Source organism: Platichthys flesus, chromosome 9 (genome assembly GCF_949316205.1).
Source record: "Platichthys flesus chromosome 9, fPlaFle2.1, whole genome shotgun sequence".
Lineage (NCBI taxonomy): Eukaryota > Metazoa > Chordata > Actinopteri > Pleuronectiformes > Pleuronectidae > Platichthys > Platichthys flesus.
Window position 1 is genome coordinate 7389316 of NC_084953.1, and position 20043 is coordinate 7409358.

Here is a 20043-nt window from a genome sequence, read left to right on the forward strand (position 1 = left end):
TTGCCAAATATTACTGTGTGTTGTGTAATTCCGGTAATTGTAAGGCTGCACTGCCAAGGTGTCGTGTAACGTCAGCAGCTGTGTTTACCAAAACGTACTTGCACAGTATTTTAGGACAGACAGTGAGCATCACACAACAGTGCAGGACTGAGTCGAGCCCAGCACAATGACAGCAATCATTATGTCTGCTGTGCTATTGTGTTTGTGCCCCAGAGAAGAACCTATTCTGTCATTAAGCCCCAACCATAAGTTCACCATTGTAGGCTATTCTCTTGCAATTGTGACCCCACAGAGATTGTTTGAGAGAGATCACGCTTGGGTCAGCAAGCTGCATTAACAGTTCTGCTGCTTTCGGTGGTCAAACATTCCAGCAGCCCTGGTCGGGACAGAAAGTGGTCGGGCTAGCCTGGGAAATGACTGCAGGTGATGAAGAACAACATCATATTCTGCCTTTATGTGTATGGGAAAGAAAGCGACCAATATTTCACATCAGTATCCAGTGTCACCCATAAGTCAAATATCATGTAAAAACATTTTCACTGCATATTACACCAGCTGTCTTATTTTGCCCACTGAGTTGTGACGTTAAGGAGGTGTTATGTGGATGGTTCACTCATGCAGCTGCTGAGCTGACCAGAGTAGGCTGAACGTTGTCCTTGGATGTCGTTCTGATATTGGATTTTAAACCAAACTCATAAACCACCGGCCTGTGCTGTAATAACTGACTTCCCCCACGTATGATCCAGGGTCAGACTCATATCCGGACTTCTGCTCCCTGGAGCACAGCTACGGAGCAACGATTGCACACCCCTCCAGTCAAATGGAACATGAGCATTCTGCGCAGTCATTTGCCTGAAGCACACTCGCTGCTCTGTGCTGAGTCCTGATTGGACAGAAGAACATCCCCGTTGAGGAAGTTATGTTGTAGATGTATATCTGCCAGCAGGGGCTTACGGTTGTGGTGGCTTGTTTTTTAAAGGAGCAGTTTCAGATGGCCATATGAGGAATGAATCACTTCTCTCTGAATCTAATCAATTTCCCTTTCTTTGTCTTGGCGTACGCTTAAGTTTATAGGAACTGAAATGCTTCTTGAATGTTAAGACTGTGCTGAATGGACTCTTAGGGCCTAAATGGATTGATTGCGTAAAAATATTATTTATGTACATGTGTCAAGCTCTAAAATATGGCTTTTCCCTTAGCCCTTGTTTGCATTTGCCTTAGTGTCATGCTAGGTACTTTTATTATGCGATGAAAGGGTTAATGCTGTGAGTCATAACACACCGGCTTTGGCCAAGATATGAAACCTTCACAGTCACTCGCCACAAACTGGAGCTGCTTCTTCTGCGGCCAAACATTAGGTGCGTTGCCAAAAGGCAGCACTTCACATTCACACATTATCTTCCCACTGCCTCACACAGGCAAACAAATAACAGTGCAGCCGTGACAGACTATTACATTGTCATAGCAACGTTGTGTAAAAAGCATTTGGAGAAGTGGAAGGTTTCGGCTTGCTCATATATTTCATATCACCTCACAGTTAAGGGAATTCACGTTTCAATTTAGAGTGATTCTGACTGGATTTCCGTTTCTGTGAAATCCTTCCACCGGCAATTTAGGTTTACTGTGCTCTGTGCGTTAACATGACTGAAAGGGTGTATACTCTTTGTGTGCCTGGAAAGCGTGTGTGTGTTTGTGTGTGTGTTCAGGGTTTTGCTGATGCCGCACCAATGTTTTGCCACTCTCACCACATCCTGGTTGTGCAGGACTGAAACTAGATCCACATGCCACAGCATGAAACGATCTAGCTTAGAGTGTAATGGGCAGATCAATTTGTTAGTAGTTGTAATGATCAAAATGCAGAGGTAAAAAATACCTGCACTGAAGTCAGACACAAATGGCTTCGCCTCTTTATAGATGGTCAGTAAGGCTTTCCCACAACTTCCTGTGTTAACTTGGTTTCACACCTCCTGTAGTCTGCAAAATATGTGCAGATAACACCCACATATCTGCAGACATGGTTCCTATAAGCCTGCTATTTAATAAGTTGTTTCACGGTGACCTTTTTGTACCACTGGTCTCAGAATAGATTCCTCACTCATTATATCCATGACATTTTGGAACAGAAACTGGCTGAGTTTGAAGTCCACAAGGTTATAATTCTTGCAAGCCAGCATTTTCGTAATGAAGTTGTTAATACTTTAAAATTAATGAGTAAATGTTAATTGTAAAAGTTTGGATAGAAAGTACATTAACCGACAAATACACAAAATCACCCGACAGTAATTGTGCAAGCGCAGGAAATAGGTTCCATCTGTGGAGTAATTTTAGTAGCTTGACTTGTGCTTACTTCCCATATAACAGGGATTACTGGGCCTTGTGCACCATTAGGAACTGTTATCTGACCCAGTGGTGCAGGCGTGGTGTAACGGCAGCACACAGCCCATCCCTTGCCATGTAGATATATACACACGTTTTAAAAGAACAACCAATTCGCTGTTGTAAGATAAGGGGAATTGATTTCTTATATACTGCGGCTTGATTTTGTGCGAGTGAGATTGAAGTGACAGCACTACTCTTTTTTTTTTTTAACTGATCACTGCGATATCATTTTGTGTGTTTTTTTTAATCCTTAGATCTGTTTATGAATAATTATTGGTCACTTTTTTTGTGCACAATTGATTAAAGAAATTTAGTTTACGAAGTACCAACTGTTAAAGTAGGCAGCATGGAGCTTCATGGGTTGCTGTCTGCTCCTGGCGACCATCCACAGCAACAACGTCCTTAACAAATGTAATTATAATACAGATGGTTTAATTTTAGTACAGATTTTTTCCAGGCCGTTGGAGTTGCGGTCTCAACACTTGTCTGTAATTGAGACGTTAAGAGAGCATCAACATTCCATAACTGGAGTGTTGCTGGAGGGGGGAGAGAAAAAAGGAAAATAAAGCTCACAACTACAATGGTGGCGTTGTCAATATCTGGACTTGGCCCCACACTTCTAACCATGGATGTGTGGGTAGATGACAGACACTGGCCCTTTTTCCTCATGCAGGTCCACGGAGACCTGGCCTCCCTGTTCAGCGCGTGCTCAGTTCCGCTTAGCTCTGTTGGCTCAGTGCTCCGTGGATGCTCAGGCTGTGAGCGAGCGTTGCCTGAGAGCGTGACTGGCATGCTAGCTACTAGCGGCCCTGGCTACATAAAGCCATATTGATGTGTTTCCAAGATGCTGCCACAACTAGCAGATGACACTAATGCTGCCAAGGCAGTAGATGGGGACAGATGCTACCTGTCCTCACCCGCTCTCTCCAGCCAGATTGTTCCCAGTAACAAAGCAATAAACTTAATAGATCAGCATATCAATTTTACCGCAACATTCATGCTGCAATTAGGGGAACGATTTATTGTTTTAGAAAAAAGCTCAATGAGGGCAGCTTGGTTAGAAATGAGGCTGCACAGAAGTGAGATCCTGGGATTGAAACCAAGCTCTGGTTCCTCTCTTTGTGCTTAGCTCCTGTTTCTCACGCTGACTTTTCTCTTTTCGTCAGTCCTCCTCCCACAGTTCAGATATGCAGGTCAGATGAATTTGGAGCTCTACCTTGTCCTTGGGTGGACGTGAATGTTTTTCTGTGCACTTAGATAGCTTGACATTTCATCCAGGTGTTTGCCTGCCTTTTACCCCTGACCTGAGACCCCTATACCAACACAGGATTAAACAGTTATCAGGATTTTATTTTTTACTGATATAGACCAAAAATCACAAATTTGTCCTAATAGGGGTTTGCCAACTTTTGAATATTTCTTTTGAGCTGTAACCTAAAATATATTTTAAAATAAATCTGCATTTCATGGGTTGAACATAGCTCATAATGCCACCCAGCAATTAAAACCTACTTTGACCTTGAAAGGCCGATGCTGAGTTGATGCCCTCTAATCAAATTCTGCCGGGTTCATTATCAGACTTGGAAATGGTCTACTCTGGTATTTCACGATTTTGTCACTAAATGCTACCTGAGGTTCAACTGTTAAAGCATAAGAGCACTTTCACAAGTTCTGCGACTCCCTTCAGATATTCATCAAGAAAAAAGCAGAAAGCAGAAGTAAAGAGTAGACGTGTTTCATGCTTTGATTCACTTGGCCTTATAGCTTCACTTTGTCCAATTATGCAAAAGTCACTTTAGTTCTGTATCCCAGGAACATTTTCGCTGAGACCCGGAGGTTTCGCGGTGTCACCTGCTGTTCGCTAGTTATTATCAATCTGCCTCTCTCTCTGCCGTCGCCCTCTCAAGTAGCACTGTGATGTTCCATTTCCCCCCCGTTGGCTTTCACCTATTCCCATATCCACCCTCCGTACCCGAAGAGCAAAACTCCTCTGTAGAACTTTTAGAAAAGGTTGAACGTTGACATTCTGCAAAATGTCAGAATTGCTCCTTGACCCGAGCGTTGCCGGTTCTGCATTCTGATTGGATCCCGGCTGTGTGTTGAGTTCACGGCTCACACTCAGATGGGAGGCCATTGGAGTACTAACAGATGCCATGGCAACAAGGAGGGTGTTGATTGGTCATTAGAGAGGCCACACTCTTCCACTCACACTCCTGAGAGGACCCCAGGGTCTCACACTTTGTTTATCTCTCAACCCTCCTGCCTTTCTCTTTTGTCTCACTCTTATGACTTCGCTAAATTGGCTCTTTTACAAAGAATCAGATATCATCCAAGACTCTTTTGTCTGTTATTCTGTTTCCACTGAAAAGAACCGAGGAAGTCGCTTAACTTCCCTACCGTGGTTTGATAATTAACACAGTATGAGTTAACTTTGAGAATTCCCTCTCACTCTGTGCCCTCGGAGTGGCTATAGGACTGTTTGAGCCACAATCCAAGTTATAGCAGCCTAACCTCTCTTTGTGTTTGCTTCCATGGTCTGTGTCAGAGGGGATTTTGGGCTATTTGTGAAGAGTTTTCATGACATGATGTACTTAAACTTTGACCTCTGGACGGCACTCCAAAAGGATTATTTTTATCACTGGTGTGGAGATCAGAACCATATTAAAGGTGTTTCACCTGGAACTATACAATAAAATATCCTAAACATCCATCAAATGTTTGACAGCATAAAGTACTCATCACAAATTAAATTAGAATGTAAAGATGATATCAATCTCCTAGTAAAAAGGCAAAATCTATTTTAAAGAGCCACATAGAATCTTTATATATTTAGAAGTGTAGACTTATCAGTGTGAATCTATGGGAGAGCCTTTAATTATGGCTCTAAAGTGAATTATATCCTCCATGTTCAATGCAGGAGAATTACACATTACCTGCAGTATTATCTCACTTCTGGTTTTTCTTGGTGTATGGAGATAAAAAGAATTCTGTCAGGGAACAGCTGCCTGTTTCACACATACATGCATTACTCACGATGCAAATCTCCCGTCTCGACCCGTTCCTCCTTTTGCATATCCACTTTTTCTTTGTGATCACACCTTGTTTGCACAGTCTCAATCAAGGTGCCATACTTCTCACTTCCCCTCCTGACTGTCACTCGTTATGACAGGGACACACGGGATGTGCAGGGAGAGCAGAGGGAACAGGTCACTGGGAAATTTTTAGGTGGTGCCATGTGACCTCACGACACATGTTATCACACACAATCACACACACATAATCACACACGCACACACGCACACACACATTGCGAGTGGACTTTTCTGTTACTTCTTCCGAGTACTTGGTATTTTTGGCCAATCCTCGAGGAACTGGGGCAAAACGAGGTGGACTTGGACAGGGAGGAAAGGAGGGAGATGGAGGGGGCGGCGGGGGGGATGTACGGGGTGGTGGATATGCTGATGGCAGTAGTCTATAAATTGAGAGGTGAGATACTGTTGGGGTTGCAGGCTGCAGTTTTCCCATTCACGGAGCTTGTGGAACGCTGAAACTCCAGGGGAATACGGTGTTTTGTGTGTCTGTGATAGCAGTTATACGTTTCAGTGTATTGTGTGTGTGTGTATGTGTTAGTATGTGTGTGCATGGAAGCATGGATGTGTGTGGCTGGGCATGAGAAGGGGAGACAGAAGAGCTGCAGGAGGCTCATCTGAATTCACTAATGCTTCAGACGGGGAGAACATGGAAAGACTTCCAGGCACTGACTCTCACAGACTATTTTTAGACTGACCCCTTCCATGGCGAAAAAGTGAGGAAAGTAGGGACCTGATCAATAATTTAAAATAAGATGATTTTGATGAATGCAGAGGACAATCGTCACCTAACCTTCACCTCACAGCATTGTGTTTGGTGGCTTGTTTACGTGTTTGTGTGCATGTGCTATTTATCTTTCTCATGGCAGATGAATGTATTCCCATGTGGCCGCTCTAAGTTATGCTCTAGAGAGCTGTTGGAATTCAATGTGTTAAAAATAAGTAAAGCAAAGGCTAAGTTAGTGTCCAGCTGAATTTAGCTTCCATCTCTTTCCTGTAGAATTGATGACCAGGAGTCTACAGTATAAGTTCAGCACAGCAGATAGGGTTAGGGTTAGGGTTAGGGTTAGTCATAAGCATGTACAACCAAACGCACACAAATGCATGCAACCAATTATTCAAACCACAATGATTGGCTAGTTCTACTGCTGCATGTAATACCTATGTGGCCTAGTTTAGCCAACAAATGAACAGGATTAGTGCAGCTCCTGCTTTAATGGAGCTTTAGTGATGCTAATCTGTTCTAGTCTGACAAATTGGATTTCATAAAAAAAAAAAAAAAAAAAGATTGGCTCAAAAATATGGTTGACTTCCATGACTGTCAAGTGGAGCAGATTTTATGATGACAGGATTTTAACAGGATTTGGGGATGACTCACTCATCATGACTACAGCAAACAGTCAATTCCTCACACCATGCGCAGAGGGATTGCAGCATTGGCGTATTTGTCAGTGATCCCAGGAAGCAAGTTTCAGACTGGTTCCTTGTTGGCTTTTGGAATGTTGCAGAACATTCCCTCTGTGATAAACAAGAGATTATGGCATGTTTTGTTTGGTAAAATAATCTTCAAAGATAAACAACCCTGTGATCTTTTTTAAACGGTATCGCCAGATACAAAAAGCATATATAAATCTATAAATAAATTACACACAACACTTCAGCATCACCACCAATATGCTTCCAATTTTAAATTCATTTAGATCATTAACCTCCTCTGCAAGCCCCTTTTTCTCTTAGAAAGTTATACCTCTCAAACACCAAATTAGCAGTTATACACCTACTAAAAAGGGATGGAGTTTTTTCCCATTTACCACAGCTGTATTGCCAGTGTTGTATCTTGATGAGAGCGTGATACGAGAAATGGCTGCTGGTGGTTCTTGCACCAACTCACCAAAGGTGCAGTGTCAGCGTCTCATGACAAAATGAAGAAGATGATGAAATTTGTGCGGCCGTCTAATGCAGAGTCATCTTGGTGAATGCCGATTATATCCATTCCCATTGCAGACAAAAGTCAGATGTAGTGGGTTTTTTGACCAGTGGAAAAGAGGCTTTAGTTTGACTACATTGGTTTTCATGTTTGGCATGATGACATTTAATGTTCCCTACAACTTGTTCGCAACCACCTGTTTTTAGACATGCAAATGTTTGATTTATGTAATAGAATAAAATGTGAAAATGTTTTAGGCTTCTGCACAGACCTGATTTAGAAGTCAAACCAAAAACCCATTCATGAATCCCTTCAACGTCAGGATGAGGGAACCAAAAGTGCAAAAAGTATTACTTATTTAGGGGTTTTGGAGACATTCCTGCAGCCCTGTATATTATAAATTTATAAAGCTTTTCATATAAACCAAACCATATTAAACAAGACACAACTTTCTCTGAGATTTTCCTGCAGGAAAGTATAGTGATTTCAACAACATTGCATATATTTGTATTTTCTACTGTATTTTTCTTTTTTAGCAAATAATCTCCTTTATGAAAGCTCAAGTATTTATTTGAAAGGTATTCTGAAGGATCTCCTGCCATTCTGTAAATCGCATTTGCAGACAGACAGAGGAGGCAGAGAAAGACGGAGCTTGTTACAGAGGATGATGTCTCTTATTTTCTGGGGTCACGGGCTGCTGCCACATAGACTGATGTAGAACTGTCCCAAAGATGACTGATTCGAAAGACAGAAATTTATTTTCTCCGGCAATTAAGGAAATCAACCTACTTATTGATATGATGTGAGTACCGGTATCTTGACATCTAGACCGCTGTCCTTTAGACCTTAATTCTGTGGCCAGGGCCGAAACCCATGTCAAGCAGAACTAGTAGTGCAAGGCCACTGTCTGTGCTGTCATTTCAGCTTCTCTCCTCACTGTTTACATGTCAACAGCTATGCCCCGAGGCTACGTCTCTCCACTCAAGGCCGCTGCTATGTTGCCTAATACCATACAATTACTGTGAAGATGATGGCGTTTACATGCGTGTTACCCCTACCGGCCCTTAATTTGGGTTCTGGCCTATTTTTCAAGACGGAAAATATAGGTCGATCTTGATGCCTTTTGTGAGTGTCTGAGATCATTTATCATCGCAAATCACTTTGTTTTGGTAGATAGACGCACAGACACAACACATTTATGCCTTCCTCTCTTCATCTACCTTTCAAATCCTCCTGCCTGCTTCTATTGTTGGGTGGATTTTCTACGAGAGGAATACCCACTAATTATCTCACTGAATGGAAATTAGTTAAAATGAGACCAGCAGTTGTATGGATCTAAATTTAATTGACATCGATGTAAAAATGTAGGACAAACCCATGTTATTTAGCTGGGCTGCAGGACCTGCTCCCGACCAGGTCTGAACTGGTCTGACTTTGAAACGATATCTTCTTTTAATTGGTATACAATTACTATAATATTATTGTTGCATCACTGTAGATGGTGGAGTCAATATTTAATTGGGTATTTTAGGAGTAAGATTCTAAGTTGAAATTAGTTTTTTTTGCTCAAATAAACGGTGAAAATAAATTTATTTTCAAGTTATCTCAACTTGACCATGTTTTCAGTGTTTTAACCTTTTGTCCTGTTTCTAAAACCTAAAATCAGTCCTAAATATGCAGGATTTGTTTTTCATCAAGATACGTGTATTATTCCCCGAGAAATCTCCCATTGCTAAAGAAAGTGATAAAAGAAATTCCTGGATCCGCCCCTGTATCCAGAACCGCCCAAAAGTTGAATGGATTCTTTGTTGGCTCACGCTCCATCCTACATTCAAACAAACTGGGGCAAAAACATGAAATCCTTGGCAGAAGCAATCAAGGGGCGAAACAATTCAAACAAATCCACGGTTTGAATCAGAGACTTGCTCCATGGTTCAGTTCATACCTCATATTTCTTTGTTCTTTTTTCTTGATTAATTAATTATTTTGAAATAATAATTCAGAATTTGGGGTTTTGTAATGGAGAGGTTTATCAGTCATCTCTATGGAACTACGGCATTAAACCTGAGTCGCATGTGAATTGTGGAGGACATGGAACTAACGCTGGGATTACAGCCAAAAGTTAATGGGTCCAACTGTGTGTGAAAGTGGGTGTAGTTGTTACACTATCATGTCATAGCTTGTGCTGTCACTTGTTGGCTTTGCACATTTCAGTTCCATGATGCATTGTGACTAGTACAAATGATTTTGATTGTTGATGGTGGTAATAATTGGGTCAGAGGATCTTTGTTTAAAATGACATCGTGCGAAGTTAAGACATAAGTAATACACATTTTAGATTTAACTTTGGAAGCCACTTAGATAAAACTGGAAAAAAGGAAATGCAGAATCAAATAATACATTGACCTGCACATTACTTTTTTCGACCTCTCTCTCAGTGACCATCACAGAAAATCCCCTCAGAAGTTGGTGTTCTCTAAAACTTCACTGGTACATTTTTAACCGAAGCCAGTTGAATATTTGGAAAATGTAAGCATCAAAGTATGTTTGTTTCAGTGGTTGTAAAGTGTTTGCCCTGTTTTTTTTTTCTGTTCGCATTTTCCACCGTCAGTCCTGTGGTGCATTGAGACCCCTGTGAGCGCGTTTGTACGCTTTTAACAGATACAGATGTATTGTCATCCCTGTGGAAAGATTGGCTGACTCACTGACTGTCTGCCTGCCTGACTGAGAGCTGTCTGTCTGTCAGCCTTTGCATGTGAACTTCAAATCACAGCTCTGCAGCACCGAGCATGTAGCCGCCAAAGGCAAGGCTTTACACTGTCATCAGCACCACACGGCTGCCTCTGGGTGCTGTGCCATATGACATTAACTGAGATCGATCCTCTCCACACCTCAAGGAGCTGCTGTGCTACACACAGTGTTTTCTCTGATGCTGCAGCCACCGCCTCAAAGACAAGAAAAGGAACTCTCTCCCAAGCATATGTAACTGTCTGACAATGACCTGATCCCCAGCTTTTCGGAAACTTTTTAAGTCGTGCATCCAAAAACAATATTTTGTCAGGCTCATCAGGCAAAGGTGCCTATTCTGTCACATGGGACGTCAGCACAAAATTCAGGGATCTCTTTTTTTGACAGAAGAGCTTCAATAACAGTGTGCAACCATAACAAATAGTCTCTGCCCAGGAATAAAAACAACCTCAGAATTATCTTTTATAATGACCTTGTTTTCGTCGGCGCTTGTTTCTTTGTCTGTTTGTTGTTTCGCAGGATTATGCAAAAATGACTGGACGGATTACCACAAAAGTTGGTGGAAGGATGCAGATCCAGGAATTTCTTTTCACTCTCTTTAACATTGCGGGATGGGGTGTTTTCCATAATTTTTTCCTTTGATTTCTAAGACAAAAATGAATAGATCTTGATGAAGAAATCAGACATGTTTAAAGGACGGACATTTATACTCCAATAAATATCTGGATCAAGTAAATATACAATTGGTTTCGTAAGGGCCTGTTTTAGATTCAACATGGATCAGCGTAAATAAAGTGAGTTGTATTGTTTGCATTGGTTATATTCATGTCTTTTTATGCATATTAAATTGATAAAAGAGATATTAATTTATTATGCCTTCGTAGATGCTGTTATTTGACTGAAGCAGATGGTTGAACCATATGGAAAGAATTACAGGAAGAACATCCAGCTAACAACTGGTGACGGAATAACCATTACCTGTGCTTCTGCGAACTATCCTCTGTATTTCTCCATGGATTTGGGAAATAAACATCTAGATCAGATCTGGGATTTCCGACTTTGAATTATGTCTTCGATTTTAGTTCACATCCCTGCCTTAACGGAAGAGCTCGATTTCCGTGGCAGCTGCACATCATACAGCGTGAAGAAAGTTGGAGAGTAGTCCGTCTGGGGAGATACCGGTTTGTTTTTCTTTATCTTAGGAGGCTAACTCTCCCCCTACAAACATGCTGTCTGTGTGTTGGATTGAAGATGCAGTCATGCAGAGCTGTTGTTTGACATAATGTTGGACCAGTATGGAATCTGACTGGGAATATCAGCGTTGATATGTGGTGATACACAGAGGCTGTCACAAAGGTTGCATCCATATGCTGTGCCACTCACTCGTGAAGCTGTGAAATTGGGTTGCATCCCAACTAGCCTGGAGACAGTATCGCTTTCACTTCTCTCTTTCTGCGTCCCTCCCCACCTCCTCACCCCCTCCTTCTCCCTCTCTATCGCTCTTTTTCTCAGCTCTTCCTGCTGAAGCATTTTTCCTCATAAAGCCGTGAAGACGGAACAACTAATGTGGCATTAATAGGGTCACATCATCACCATGCAGCTCTTTCTTTCTTCTCCTTCCAGTGAGGCTGAGGCAGTTGTTTATCTTCTTCAGATGTAGCTGAAGAAATGGCTTAGAAATCCCCCAGGCCAGCATCTCTCACATTTGAAGCCTGCCAGTTGATTTTTTTTTGGCTGCTAAAGCAGGCTCTACCTTAGAGGTTTTTCTTTTTGTTTATTTAAAATCTCAAGCTAAAACCGGAATTAAATTGTATCACTGCTCTGCAAATGCAGACCTGTTTGCAGAACGAATCTAGATCTGTTTTGTGATATATATTTGTCAGTGACTTTTATAAGAAATGTTTTAAGAAATATGCTGTTTGAGTGTTTTGCATTAGCACATCATGTTTCGTTTGCGATCCAGGAACCAATTTGATATCAAACGTAAATGTCTTCTAATTTAATTCAGGTCTTTCACGGTTTCTGTCATTCCCAAAGCCTCATGTTGAACAACATAGTGTGACAAATCAGTATTAGTTAACTTGAGGACCATATCATCGTTTAAGAAGTTTCTCTTTTCTCCAAACCTTACTAAATCAGCATGAAATGTAATGCCATTGCAGTGTGCAATTTGAGACTTGATGGGCCAAGGGGGGGAGAAGGAGTTTTAAACGTGTGTGAGTGTGTTTTTCTTTCTGCTGGCTTTTGAAAGACTCCCGTTAATCAGCTTACTCCTTTAATTGTGAGTGGAGGGGTTGGGCCTCCTCCTGGCCAGAATAAGGCTACTGATCCAGAAGTAAAACGATGACCACCACAGTTATTCCTTCCCTTAGGTTGTGCAGCCCCCCAGTCTTCTTTCGCCACACCTCGTCTCCTCCTCCTCCACCATTCCCTCCCTCAGAGGGAAAAAAAACCCTTGTTCTGACAATAGACATTTTTTGCCATATGTTGGCTTGACATCTTCATCAGGTTCACAGCAGGTTACCTTAGTTAACTTTCACTCCACTGCCTGATGGGATTTTCTCCCTCTGTTTCTCCAATCGGCCCAGGCTCAAAGTCTAGACGGCCTCCGAGGCAGGGTCCTTGCAGCCCTGTGCCCACAATGGCAGTATTGTGGATGGTTAGTAGCGGTAGCTTCCTCCCATTACAGCAAACAGGCTAGTGCTAAAACAATGCTTTTGTCTGGGGGCATGTGAGGGGGGCCTAATCCACTACATACTGTGAAATAAATCTCTCTGAGAGATGAGAGACAGAGCGAGAGAACCAGAGTGAATGAAATCATTGCCAAGGAGGTTAGAGTGCAGCAGTTTAACCCCTGGCCAAGAAAGAGGGAGGAGAGGAGGCAAACGGAGCGAGAGAAAGGAGGAACAAGGAGAGGCAGGCACTATATCCCTTCATCTCTGGAGCACGGATGGAGGAGAGGGGCTGCCGGTGGCTTTCACAGCCTCTCTTCTCACCAGAGGAACTGCTGTTCACCATATGGGATTTGGCCTCTCTTAACAAACAGGCCTCCTATTCACTTGCAACACACATTCAGTCGTTCATGGAATAACGTGAAAAAAGTGCATTTTTATGCCTTTAGAACATTGGATGGCCATGAGGGCTCTAAGTCTGTGTTTGATTCAAATAGTATAGAGAATTATAAACTAGAGGCTTTCATCTAAATGTGTATTCACACTGGATTTAGGGTTAGGCCTTTTTTGTGTTATTCTGAAGTCTCTCTCAGTGTTAAAGCCAGAACCACGCATTCAGGCCACTGTTATTGAGCTGCTAAGGTGATCCTATAGAAAGACTGCACACCCACAGTGCACTCTGCTCTGTGGGTGTATATCATGTTTACCATACGCTTTTCCCGGCAGTTTGAAAATGCTATTTTTATAAAGCTCTACGTCGTTCAAAGAAAGTAAGCGAGGTGGATCATACTTTTGTAGGTTAGTGACAAAATGGCTTGAAGTTGAATAACTTGCAGTGCAGCGTTGGGCAGTGTGCTCTTCCTGACAGTAGTGTTACGTGCCAACTTCTTTCTTCAAGCCAGCAGCATTAGGGCAGCATTAGGAATGACATTCTCTGCCAACAGCCTCCTTTTAGCCTACTCAGAAATCGCATGAAGCATAGATTTATGCCAGTAAGATGAATATGCCAGTATTTTTCAGTTTTTTTCAGCCTACTTGGAAGCACCGGTGAAAACAGATTTATGCAGAAAAGTGAAGAAATGAAAGATGAAGGGGTAGGCTTATTTGTTGTTCCTCTCATGTTGCGGTGCAAGCGTTCCTCTCTAATTTATTCTGTTTAATCCCGTCACGTTTAATGATCCACCTGTGAAGGTAGGAAGGGAGTGGTGTCAGTTGAGAGAGGAGAGGTCTACCTCCCACTCTACCATCCATCCATTTCTTCCCTCACGTCATCCTTCCTCCACCCACTCCTTCCCCATTGCCCCGCTCTCAGTCCCAGCACCCTTCACCTATTAACCCGCCGCCTCTCCATCCTCCTCCAACATATAAAGAGAGGTGTCTTAGGAATAGCCAAAACATTGATTTTTGACCATCTCCACCCCCCCCCCCCCATTCCCCTGTATCTGTGTCACGGCTCAGGGCTGCTTTCATGTTGCCCCCGTCGTTACTGTTGGAGGTCACCCACGCTTGAAGCCCTCAGGGATCCATGGACATGCTACTGTACTGTAAATATTCACTCCCGAGCTTGCCATGTGTCTGTAAACACGCATGCACTCATTTGCACGCAGACACACTAGCACTTTGCACGGAGACCAAGGGGTCGCCGCCTGAGCGCCTCGTCACATTTACCCACCTCCATTTCCCGGGGTGTGAATGGAGGAATCTGATTCTGGATAGGTGATTTCAATTCAATTCTCACCCTCAGGATCTGTTTACGCTCCATCGGGGTGAAATATGCTATAGGTTGGCCAGTGGCGTCACATCGAATGGACACTTTTTATACTGCTTGTAACAACTCTTTATAGATTTTGTCAACTGTTGGAAATACAATAAACACGTTTCCAATCGTTTGCATTTTTGGGGCTTTGGTGGACAGAGGTGAGGAAGAGTCTGGTGGGAAACAAATCCATGTGTTACGCAGGGAGGCTGACCATGGTGTGCCTGAAAGATTTATTGGTTGATAATAATCGGCCGATATGAGCCTTTCACAGATATTTAGGTTTGGGTGGTAATTGTTTTTTTTCTTAATTCCAGGTCAATATATTTGATTGTATTTGTGTTTAAAAAAATGGTTTAATAAAGTCTACGATTTAATTGTGAAATCATATTTCTACCATCAGGGATTGACATTTTATAAAATCATTGGCAGGTTTTAAAAACACATTTATTGGTATTGGAAATTGTTAATCCCTTATATCTATATTGGCATAGGGCCTCAAAAACCATTTCGAACTGGCTCGTGTATGTCAGATGTCGGAACCTGACGAGGATCAAATGTTTGTGTGTATTTCATGTTCTCATACCTGCACATGTCTTGGCTGATGTCTTCTAGGGCCCCTGTGGGTCCAATTTTAACTGACAGCTTCTATCGTCTGTTGCAAGAAGAAGATGTTTTATGACCTTGTGGATGAGTCAAAACATTTATAAAGGCCGAGTGCACTTGTAAAAGATGTGTTTTGAAAGATCACAAAAAAATCCTCATCCTAAGAGGTGGCAGACCGAAATGTATTGAGCATAATCTCTGCCCTCCACATCAAGCACTGAAAAATTTGGATGACATTTACACAGAGCAATTTATGAGCAGGTCATTTTACACCTGAGATACAATTTATGCGCTCGAAATAAAATTGTAAAGCCATTCTGCATATTTCACGGTTGACAGTGGCGTTGCACAATTGAGAAATGAATTGCATTATATTTTTTGGTCAGAGTTGCAGAGCTCTTTGTGTGTCTGTGTGTGTGTGTGTGTGTGTGTGTTCTGTGTGTGAATGAGGGGAGGCTGGATTAACCAGTGCAGGATCTGTCATGGTGACATTTGTGTCCCCTGGCGGAGCAGCAGGGGTCCTCTTCACCTCTGTAACCTTCAACTTACAGCCCCAACTCCCTTCAGGCTCCCTCTCGCGTCCACCACACGCCCAGCACGTCTGAAGGGAGGGGCATACATACACAAGGGAGCGTGAGGCAGCCACAGAGGTTGATAGGGAAAGAAAGGTTTTGGAAGATGTTGGGGATAAAAGCAGCATGTATACGCATAGTGAGGAGGGGACATTAGGCTGAGACAGGGTGGAAAAACCAGAGGAGTAGGTTAAAGTATAAAAACTGAAAAAGAGTAGCCAAATGAGTGGCACGGAAAGGTGGAGGTAGAGCAGAAAGAAAAGAAAAAGAGCCTGTAGAAGAGAGAGGAACGTATACAGGATTTCTTAAATTAACACTGTGTTATAGAAAACCTAAAGAGTAAAAAAAACCTATAGGCATTAGGCTATTCATCACACTGAGGGAATAAAATCCCCCTAGTGCTATAATGGCTGGAACAAGAGATAAATGAATGACGAAACCATATAAATGACTGTATTTACAGGCGATATACAGCGGCATTATACATTTGTCTGTTGAAAACGGAGCCCACTGCTTCAGCTGTAAATTTGATCACTGCCGTCAGGATCGTGTGGAATGTGGAGAAAAGTTTTTTCCCTTTGCACGTAAACCTTCTCCGTTTGCAGACCTCTGCACACCTGGCCAGTCTCTGCAGAGGAGCCAACAGAGCTGTCAAAAGTTACCAACACTGGGTACAACAAGCCAACCCCCCTCCACCCCCACCACCCCTCCTCTCCTCCGTACCTCCCGTCACCCTCTCCTCTTCCTCTGTCCTGTATCATTGTCCGACAGCAGTTCCCATCCTCTCACCCAGTAAATCGGCATAAAATAGCCCTAACTTTGGCAGATCATAGGGTTGGGAGAAGGGGGCGGGGGGTGCTGGTGGATGGAGTTGGGGAGCAGAGCTTTGAGCTCCGGTGCCTTTTTTTTCTCTCTTTCAAGATGGGGCCCATGAAATTATCCAACAGGATTATGTAAGCCATCATGGATTCTGCTGCGTCCTGTCATGCGTTGGTACATTGTATTACCCCCCCCCCTCTCTCTCTCAGGCAGCCTGCCACTTTACAAGCTTCTCTGCACACTGTGGTGCTTTTGCATATCCTCTTTACTGCTCCTCTCCTCTGACTTTAAGCTGTTTATGTTCAGCTTTTTGAGTATATGTATAGGTTAGGATCGCAGGCAGATATAACCCTTGTTAAAATGGTCACCCTCATGGTTTACACTTGTTGAACTCGGTTATTATGTTTTCTTCCAGAGTATCACTGCTATCAAAAGGCGTGTTGCTCACAGATAAAGAAGTCTGGTATGTTCATGAGCCTGTGGGCCTTGTGTGTGTCCGAGACGGTGAACCTGGCATGTGAGAGCGCGTCTCTTCAAACCCTCGCTGTTCCAGTGGAGGTCACAGGGTGACCTTGGAGCTGTGGAAACCATGTTTACCAGAGACCCCTGTGTTCAGGCTGTGGCTGGCTGGCTGCTTCCTTTTAACCATATTGTATACGCCTGAGTGTTTATTATAATTTTTGGCACATAGCTTTCAGAGAGATGTAAACATATTGCACCAAAGCAATCGTAGGCTGACTGGTTACTACAAAAAATTAAATGGCAATTCCTTGCAGTTTGATATATTTATCCTCCAAAATCAGACAGTTCCTTCTTTATTTTAATAGTAATAATAATTATATCTTTATTTATAGAGCACTTTTCAACTCAAATACAAAGTGCTGCTTCTTTAGTGAAAAATACTTGTTATCACATCAAATAATAAGAGAATATCTGTTTAATTTGCTATTTGATTTGCTTTTATTATTAATATAAAACATTGATAGTCTGTATTCTCTTTCTTCGACTGGAACTGGTTATTTTACTGTAGATTATTTTTATTTTTTTGTAACTAATCAATTAATATGTATTCTATTGAAAAACACAAACAGAAATTTATCAAAGCAAACAAATTGTAGGTTTTTTATCTTAGAAGCAGCTGAAACCCTAAGTGTTCAATGTGTAATGACATCTTTGAAGCTTTTGAACTCTGTAAATCTAGTCACACTATAGTGATATGTTATTAATAACTGACATAACAGTTAGTTTGCAATATCAGATGGATTGTTAATTTCCTGTCAATCTACAAATCGGTTAATGTACTCGGTTAATTTGTTTGCTGAAAAAAAAAACAAATCACAACCGTTATTATAATAACAATAATAAACCTTTAGCGAAGCATTTGCCTCATTCCAGCAAATATCCAGGCTTGTATCAATGTACGAATAATTAAGTGAATAAACCCGAGTATATTTGCTGATGTGGCTTTCTTAAACGTGCATGATTTGGTGTATAATATAAGCTATCATATCTACACTGAGGATATAGATTTGCATATTTACAGCACATACAGCCGAGACGCTCTCGCTCTTGTCTTTCAATGTGTGCACTCGCTCTCGCTTTCCGCGTGTGTGTGCGTGCTGCGTGCACAGACTCGAAGCAGCCACCCTTGCCCCCACCCCTCTCATTAATATGTATGTGTTCTGAGGCAGCTAGCGAAGACGATGTGTTTCTCACCAGCTGATTAATGCTGTCTGTCAATTACCTCTAGATCCAACCGTGCTGTGGAGCTTCCCCCAGGACCACACAGACCAGGTTGTAACACACTCTGCTTTTTCATACTTCTCTAACTCTCTCTCTCTCTCTCTCTCACTCTCTCTCTCTCTCTCTCTCTCTCTCTCTCTCTCTCTCTCTCTCTCTCTCTCTCTCTCTCCCTCTCTCTCACTCGTTCCCCGTTACAGACATCCTCCACCTTCTCCTCCTCTCCCATCTCCCTTCCCTTTCCTAATGCCCTTCCTCACCCTGCCATCCTGTGGTAACCTCCCCCAACACCCAACACCACCACTACCACCACCACCACCACCACTCTCCTCCTCATTCCTATCTCTGCTTCCTCTCCATCTCTCGCTCTCTGGCTCCCTCTCTCCTCCTCCTCCTCCTCCTCCTCCTCCTCCTCCTCCTCCTCCTCTCTCTCTCCGTCTCATTGTACGTCTGTTGCTGGTAATGAAAAGCAGTGAGCAGGTCTTCAATAACCGACGAATCAGTAATTATCATGCAACCGTGACAGGAATGCACACCTCTGTTTTCCCCTTTTCTCTCTCTTTCTGTCTCTCTCTTTTTGTATCACTTGCTTTTTTTCTCATTGTCCTACTCTGCCTGCTTCCTTTTGTTTCACATTTATAGGTTTATCGGATTCATTTTCAATCTGAGAGCAGCAGTTTTGCAGCACGTTTTGCCACTCTGTTCCCGCTAAACTAAATACTGCTGGGTTCTCTATACATGCATTGTATCACCTAGTAATCTGTATTGATGAGGACATTGTTTAAAGCATAATACCAGTATTTTACAGCTTCAACTGCTATCCATTATAATAAAACTGTACTCCCAAAAGAAATGGCTAAAGTCACTTTCCTGGGAACATGGGAAAAATGCTGCACTTAAATATGAATGTGCAAGTAACACGAGCAGTCAGATTGTTTACAGTTACAGGTTGTACACAAGCAAACAGTTATATAATCTAATCTAAAATAATATACTTAATTTTGAGGTGAAATATAAATGAAGTCTCTCCAAAATGCCAATCATGGGTAAATATAGTAGAGGTCAAAGGTTAAGTAGATAGTCTTCCTTTAACGTGCAACGGATGACACTCGTTCAGTCACGGAGGGCTGCCAATGCAATCCATAGCCTTGTGTCCCACTTCCACTTCCAGTTGATGAGGTAAACACAACACTGCACAATGAAACAAAGTAAATAATTGTCACATTAAATAAAAAAATGTAAAATGCTTTACTTTTTTGCGTAAAGATGAGTTTAAAACCTCAACCTTTATTCAAGTGCAGGACAAGTCTTAACATTTAAAGCAATTGATCATGTGACATTTATAGTGCTAATTATAAATACTGACATATATATGAAATCATTTTTCTTACCACAATTATTTCGGCATATCGCCCATTCCTGAGTAAATTGATTTTAAAATTTGGTTTATACATTTTTCACTGGTATTACATTGGTATTAGCTGAGTTAAACTGTGTTGTTACGTAATTCCTAATAATTTGTAATGTCCTTTTTTGCAGAACAGTTAATTGTTTGATTGCTCGAGTTTATTGCCCTGTCTGAAGTCACTGTAGCTAACTTGTGTTAACACTAATAGAATTAGTCAAAACCATTGTTGTCATGAAGCTGAATCATTAGTCAGTCGTATTTCTTATCTGCCGTCTTTGGGGGACAATACATTTTTTAAATTGGATTTGATATGCCTTTTATTTAAAA

At 42.0% G+C, this 20043-nt stretch overlaps 1 protein-coding gene across 4 annotated transcripts in view; it reads left to right on the forward strand.

The window, feature by feature from the left end:
• dennd1b (DENN/MADD domain containing 1B) overlaps positions 1 to 20043 on the forward strand; it is a 101821-nt gene that overhangs the window by 1938 nt on the left and 79840 nt on the right. For all 4 annotated transcript variants that reach the window (XM_062395526.1, XM_062395524.1, XM_062395523.1 and 1 more), the window contains exon 3: positions 18319 to 18362. In XM_062395526.1, coding sequence (XP_062251510.1) covers positions 18319 to 18362 — 44 coding nt within the window. The remainder of the gene's footprint in view (positions 1 to 18318; positions 18363 to 20043) is intronic.